The 8,013-nt window shown below is 42.5% G+C and overlaps 1 protein-coding gene across 1 annotated transcript in view; it reads right to left on the bottom strand.

Annotated features, from left to right (window-relative positions):
* The window catches only part of wdr11 (WD repeat domain 11), a 47,131-nt gene that overhangs the window by 16,756 nt on the left and 22,362 nt on the right, over positions 1–8,013 (bottom strand). The window contains 4 exon segments of the mRNA XM_068725832.1: positions 460–581; positions 1,400–1,508; positions 2,759–2,834; positions 5,250–5,356. Of these exon segments, the coding sequence (XP_068581933.1) occupies positions 460–581; positions 1,400–1,508; positions 2,759–2,834; positions 5,250–5,356 (414 nt within the window).

The following is an 8,013-nucleotide window of genomic DNA, read 5'->3' as shown; positions in this document are numbered from 1 at the left end:
TTACTGTTGGCTAAAAGTAGCCCTATGGATAAATTATAAAATAAATACGCAGCTAAAGGCAACAAATAACTGAATAAGAAGATATAGCAAAACATAATGTTGAAATAGTTCGCTAAAAGTGACGGATGTATGGACAAACTTGACCCAACTAACCTAAACATTGACAGTTCAACTGTATGAAAACATTATTGCAACAATATACACTTTAATATAATCAAAAGCTCTAAATAACGTCCAGTTAAAAATTAAATGAACACGTTTGGAATATGACTGGTGGGGGTAGTTATCAGTTAAGCATAACAACGGCTAAAGAACTGTTCATTCCAATTGATAGTTTTTATACTATTTTCAGATCTGATTTCAGTTCCTCATATATTAGCTTCACCTCTGCCTCAGGGCTTTCCATCCTCACAAGGGGCTCGTCATTGTCACTACATTGTGAAGCTTTAGAACGCTGACCTGATGACTGACGATTCAACACTACTCTGCTCTGCGTCCGACACCGTCTGCCGAGCTATGGCCTCCCTCGCTGCCATCTGCTTCTTCTTCAGACTCTTCAGGTTGTGGGACGGGGACCACTCCTGTTTACACACACACACACACACACACACACACACACACACACACACACACACACACACACACACACACACACACACACACACACACACACACACACACACACACAGTGTTGCAGTTATAGCAACAAACCCAGAAGAAGACCCAGACACAAACACATTTGCTGGCATAACAGCAAACCATCACAGTGCAAAAAGACAACAGCTAGAGACAGCAGGAAAAGGGAAGTGCAGTAGATGCTCACATAAATTAAACTAAGGCACACAAGAGAGCTGTTTTCCCCATGCCTTCATGTGCAACTGCTGGAGCACTGTGGCTGCAGTCTGGCTGACTCGTGGTTGTAATCAATATGGAAATGAGACAGCAATATGGGGCTGGGGGAGGGCAGCATGTATTATTAAGGTTACTGGCGGTTTATATTCTTGCTGTGGACGACTTTACAGCCCCACTGTGGAGTTTGTCCAGCATAGCTCTTCTTTTATGAGCATTTCTCTGGCCTAATGAAGCCCCTGTTCTTTGCTGAGCTTGGGGGAAATTGTCAGACTAATCTTTTAAATGGCCAGCCCCCCAGCATCAGAGACTATTAACAAAGGGAAGAGTAAACAATGGGTATTATCACAGCTGTGCATTTTTGCTAAAAGTCAATATTTCGACTGGAGATGTTCAGATATGCAGCTGTCATTTTGAATGAGCGTGACATTTGTTACATTTCAGTGTCTTCAGTAATGGTTGTACGTTTTTCTTTGTGTTTCACGAGCAGCTCAGAATCGAGGACCGGTGGAGGATGCAGCTTTTTATTCGTGTGTAGATTTGTCAGTACCAATGCAGTAACGGTGGGGAAGTTCTTAGCCATCTCCCGGAGAAGGGTCCCGGTCCTGGTGTCCCACAGCTCCAGGGGTTTGTCTCTGAACACCACCACCAGGTACTGTCTGAGGGTGGACATCACACACACACACACACACACACACACACACACACACACACACACACACACACACACACACACACACACACACACACACGCATTCAATCTCAAAACACACACACTGCCCATGACTGAACTATAAGGTTTCTTGTAGTTTTTTTATTATGCGTGGATGTCTAAACATTGGATGCTGTGTCACATTACCAGCAAAAAGAGTGAGAGAATGGATTCTACTTCATCCGGTCATGATTTAGAAAGATTGTTTTTTTTGTGTTCATATTGTACAATTTAGTTTCAGAGGATGAGTTTTAAAAAGCGGCCCTGCTTTGTGTTTAACCATACTGCAGTGTGCCTCTTAGGTACACAGCTATTTACAGCAATATTTTTGCACATATATATTAATTAAATATTCAAATAAGGAAGTTGCAGCAAATGTCCTGTGTATTGAATTGAGCAAAAGTGAGTTCTGTCACTTGTGAATACAGAATAGTCAGAGGTGTCCCTTTCCAGTTTAATCGATGATACACCTATCTATAATGTACCCACAAGGCTAGGACTCAACGGTAATATGGTGCGTTGAAAAGAAATTGGAATTGACTGAATATACAAAACACTGTCTCAGATAATGTGTGAGGACTGTTAATGCATGCTGTTTTATTTTGTTCGCAATATCACATTCCTATTAAAAGATACTGCAATGATGTATGCAGGAAATTAAAAAAAATTGACGATCCAAACCACTGCACAACATGAATTTGTGAAGGTTTTGGGGAACAATAGGAAATAAACAACGCAATTAATGCTAGATCTGTGCTATTCGGGTCTTTCTGCAGTGAGATTTAAATCTGGTTATTATAACACCTTGGAAGATGCAAGCAAGCGCAATGCGCCCTTTAAAATTAGAATTGATATGTTCAGAAAGAGAAGGGGAGAGAGAGAGAGAGACAGAAGGGGGAGAGAGAGAGAGACAGAAGGGGGAGAGAGAGAGAGAGAGAGAGAGAGAGAGAGAGAGAGAGAGAGAGAGAGATAGAGAGAAGAGAAGACAAGAGAGAGAGAGAGAGAGAGAGAGAGAGAGAGAGAGAGAGGTGAGAAGGCTCCAGGCAGGTGATGTGAAGGCAAGCGTGTGGGTGTGAATTGTTTTGTATGTAAATGTACAGTTTGTGTCTAAGTGTGTGTGTCTCAAGCAAAAGCACTAGAAGCTGAGGTGTTGTTGGTATTTGGTTTTGCCGGTGGTGGAGAGAGCAGGCAACTCACTTGAGATGAGACACTTTAATCATCTCAATGGGTGGCTCATCGTTTCCTCGCTCGCCTCTGAATGCAAAGCATCTTCCTGGAAAACACAACAGAGACACAGACAGAGAAAAGAGAGCGTGTGAGGGAGAGGAGGTGATGCTGGAAGGAAGAAGACGGTACCTTTCCTTACAACCTGTGAAGAGACTGATTGAACTCCACTTTAGTGCCAGGGCGTCCTGGTTTCATCTTCTTCGCCGGAGCGGGAAAAGAGGAAAATGACGCAAACTTATTCTCCCCACCTGCTCTAATCTCTGCTTTTCACTCGCACACAGTACATTCCACAGACCGCAGCAGCACATTAAGCAGCGCATCAAGGTGCCCCCTTCGAACAAAACAAGAACACCCTTCAGGTGTATCTTATCACATTTGCCTAAGGAAGTGCTGATCTGATTTTGCCGAGGACACTTAGGAAGGCGGCCTGCTTAAAATGTACAAGTGACACAGCTGCCTGTGGCGGTTTGGGCGAGGCGGGGGTGACCTCCAACAGTTTTGTTGAGACGGCAGTTGGTGTGTACCAGAGGGGACGCCATAGCTAAGCATGTGGTGTAGAGAAAACTTTGGTGCACTAGAAGCTAATGCAGCCCTCTTCATCATTTCCTCTTTGGGACAATTATCTCACTCTTCAGATCATCAGCCTACTGGCTCTAATCACGTCTGTCAAATGTGCACACACACACACACACACACACACACACACACACACACACACACACACACACACACACACACACACACACACACACACACACACACACACACACACACACACACACACACACACACACACACAAACGTCCCCCAGTTACTGTAGCACACTGAAAATCCGTTAATAGATAAAGAACACTGCTATTGTGGCTGCAGAGACCAGGTATCATCACAATCGAGTAAGACGAGCGAGGAAGAGGATTTTTCATCCTGGAGTCTCAAATCTTATCAGAAAATGCTCCAGCTGTAAAAGGCACAAGGTGTCTGCCTTAGCGGATTAGTCTTACTTGTGACGAAGAGAATCCTTAAGTACAGAACTATCTTTACCTTGGTGCCGTTTCTATTTGATGACTTCATGCAAAAATATGCTCACTTCCCCTCAATGAATTAAGACGAACGAACATAAGCTGAAGTAAGGGGAAAAAATTGTGCAAGTCTGAATCTGGTTCAGGGTTACATTAAATTATATGAGAAATAACATCTGCAAGAACATCTGCAACTCAAATAGGTAGGCTGAAAAACTAGACCCCACAGCTACTTTGCTCTGTTAAAAATCACAATGTCTTATTTTTTATTTCTAAACGCAGCATACGTTGCAACCTGTAAATAAGACATCTTGACAGTTCTCATGTTCCTCAGTTTAGATGGAGCTACTTCCCGTTGCTTCCCCTGTTATCTTGGTGCTATGCCAGGCTAAACACGTCACAGACCTATTGTGTCTCCGTGAACACACACAGATTAAAGTGATACTGATCTTTTCCATCCAACCCTGAGTAAGACAGACACAGAAACGTGCGTGGATCAGGGATGTGGGACATCACACAGAGATCCCCACAGGCTGTGTGCACTAGCAGCAGATACATTAGCAGTCAAGCACACCTTGGAAAATCTCAGGCACTTTAAGTTACTGAAACGAAAAAACAATTAAGTATACATGTGTGTGTTGAAGGCGTGTCAGCCGGTAACCAAAGCTAATGCCGCGGACTGTTAACTTTGACGACTCTGGTAATTTTAGAGAGCCATTAAAGAAGTGACTTACCCCCGCCATTGTTCTGAAAGGACTGAGAATAAACCATCATAGTGTGCATATTTATTTGTGACCAATTTCCCAAGCCAAACGCCTTAAGTGTAAAAAGTGTGACGCAGACCAACGAGGCAAAAACACGAGAGATTTGTCAAATAATAAAAGTGTTCATCAACTATTTGTATCCTGCATATAAATATTCATTCTCATACATCTAAACTAAAAGAAAAAATGTTTTATCCACTGGAACCTTTCACCATCTCTTCCTGACCACTCATTACTTCATCCTCAGGTTACTTTTCAAGTGTATCTCTCTCTTTCCACCTTCTGGAGAAAGTCGAAAAACACGACGGTCACCGCTGGTGCAGTAATTCTATAGACCCGTCATTGACAGGGATATAAGTCACGATAGGATCTCATTTAGTGGTACCATAACACTGTGTAGTTTGGACCTATTTTGGAGGAGTGTGTAAGTATCCCCTGGAGGAGAACAATAGGAGTCTCTTAGAGAACCACATGGACACAGAAAGACACATTTAAAGAAAGAGTGAGAGACTGACTGATGTCTATTTTCTCTGTTGTTCAGGCAGCAGGAACCTCAAGAAAAACAGAAACTTCCAAGAAGAAAGACAGGTGATAATAGGTACAGGTGATATTATGTGTGTGTGTGTGTGTGTCGGGGTGTGTGTGTGTGTGTGTGTGTGTGTGTGTCTAGCCCCTCACCAGTAGGCAGGTCAACATGCTGCAGTTCATTTCGCACCAGGCCCATGTTGTTGGGAGCAGAAGTGGCAAACGATAAGAAACTGGTAAGACTCACCCATTCAATCCCCCTGTGGAATAAAAATACACACACACACACACACACACACACACACACACACACACACACACACACACACACACACACATACACACACACACACAGGTTTTAGTTAAATTAATAATATTGCTAATACACGCAGTCTAGCTGTCAAATATTCCTTCACTACATTCTGTAATGAGATACCTAAAACTTCTAAATCCATTGGGAAGGTGTAAAAAATTAATTAAAAAAAACTTACAGCAAATCAAGCCAGCAAGTGGGAGATATGAATATTTTGGAGAAGTGGGCCCAGCTCAGGGATCCCAAACTCCACCGTAATGAGATGGTAAATAGCCACATGATTAATTAGTCAATTTCCCCACTAAATGTAAATGAGATGCTAAGTAGGCAGGCCTCTTTTAGCATGGCTGTGCTCGGCCAGGGGATGCTGGGCTCATTTCCATAAAGCACCTCTGCTCTCTCCACCACAGAAAATTCACAGCTTTGATCTTAATGTTGTATGTCACAGCGCTGGAAAAAAAAAAACCAGCAGTGCTCTTCTAGAGCCCATACAGGAGGAGGGAAAACCTAATGGAGGTGTTTTCAAGAGAAAGCCCCAATCTGATGGAATTACTTTGATGTTACGTCTGGTTCAGTGGGTTAATGTACGGTTGTGTTATTCATTTATTTTGTCACTTTTTTTTTTTTTTTTTTATGGACATATGTAACACGAGGGGTGTTACATTTTATATGCAGTGTGTCAGCAGTAGGTGCGGTAGGTGCTGGGTGAGAGATGACAAGCAGACGAGGAGACAGCTGAGTTTTAGGACTGTAGAGTGAATTCACTGTGACAACCTGACAACCGGAAACCGGGCAGAGGAAACCAACGGCAGATCACTCACTTTCATCCACACAGAGGCACATAAGCACAGGCAGAGGCAGCTGCGGACATTTTAAGAAACTTGCTTGTGTTGCATGGCTCATTAAAGTTTGTTGGAGTTCTGCATTTTGCGGACACCAACTTCTCTCATTAAAGAGAGCCTGGCTCTGCTTGAACGGACGGTGTTTTCTCCCAATCAATCTTTTAACAGCATTAATTGATTCAATCTCGTGCTTAATTAAACCTGGTGAAATAGTTTTGCTGCCCATTAGAGAATACTAACTAATGAAGCACAGCCTGCTCTTTGTTGATGTTTGGCTGTTGCATTGTGGGGAGCTCATACGCCGTTCTTTCCAGTGTGGTCCGTCAGGCAGACCATAATTAACCAATACATTGTGCAAAAGCATAGCAGGACAAAAACATTTAATGTATAACAAAACCACACCGAAACAAAGCTAGATTTAGGTCGCATGTCACTAAAATGCATCTTGAATGCACCAGTTTGGTCCCTATTAGGGTTTTAAAACCATATAAACCTATAATCCTGCACCCGCGGCCCGGTCCCGCAATAAACAGTTCCTGGGTTAAGGAAAGGGGCGGGACGATGAGCGTCCTTTTAGATGTGTTCAGGTGAAACCTTATGAGGGGCTTAATTTGAACAACCTAAGGGGCATTTTGCCAGCACATTAAGCCCCTCATAAAAGGTGATTAATTTGCATAAACAATAATAATAATGATTTGCCTTTCAATAGGGTTCTCGCACCAATCAGTGCTCTGGCCCTGTTAGCTGTGTTTTTTAAATATTTTTTTACGAGAACATGGGAGACTGCATACCATGTACTCTCCCTTGGATTTCTCCTTTATCTCTGTAGTAACACTTCTAAAAGACTTGTTGTGATCCTAGAGAACAAAGATATTCTTCACACAATAACAATTGCTGTCCGGACAACAGAGAAACAAATCCTTAAATAATAGTCGACTGAGCATGGGCGCATGACATGACACATTACAGGTTTACAAGTATTGAACAGAATCTCTACAACGTATCTTTTTAATAGCTTCAACATGTATGGGAGAGTTTCACAACTAAATAGCTCCTAAATGTTGTGCCAGTTATGTCATCAGCTCTTAGAAATGATCATCAACAACTGTTCATTACTACTTGTGTTTTGGATTTCTATTTTTAGTTAGTTTTCGGTTATGAACAGAAAAAAGAAAAGCCTCCTAATATAGAATTCTGCTTTTCCCTGAGTGGCTCCTTTGATGTGTTATTGACAGGTTCATTAATTAGCTACTTAGACTTGAGGGAATGGTTTAGTGTTCAGAGGTTAAAGGAACATTTCCGATTCCCAACATAAAAACATCAAGTAATGTGTTCTAAGTAACAATGGAAAATGATATCCATATGCAGCATACATTTCACCCAGAAATCAATTGGCCTTTTTCCCTGAAGACATTTTGGTCTATTGAGATTGATTTCAGAAAGTCAGGACAGCAAAAAAACATCACGAGACACGAGAGGTTTGAAATATGATTCCAATCAGATGAGTCTCAGTCCGGACGCTCTGGCCACTAAGAACGGAGAATCCCTGCTGCTACTAGAAGAGAGCTATGGCACCAACAGAGGACAACAACAGTCCGTGGAAAAACTGCAAAATCCCTTTCACTCTGCTTTCACTTTCGACTGCTTCCCCACAGCAAGGTCTACCATGCTCCCCCGTGTTGCATCTCCAAGTTTGTCCGGTGCAACAGAGTCGTTCTACACCACGACTTGACCACAGGTAGTCCATCACGTGATGCCATGA

This window comes from Cebidichthys violaceus, unplaced genomic scaffold (genome assembly GCF_023349555.1).
Source record: "Cebidichthys violaceus isolate CVI_PGR_0920_01 unplaced genomic scaffold, fCebVio1.0.p SCAF_10, whole genome shotgun sequence".
NCBI classification, from domain to species: domain Eukaryota; kingdom Metazoa; phylum Chordata; class Actinopteri; order Perciformes; family Stichaeidae; genus Cebidichthys; species Cebidichthys violaceus.
The sequence above is the reverse complement of the archived record's forward strand: the minus strand, read 5'-3'. Positions and strand labels throughout refer to the sequence as shown.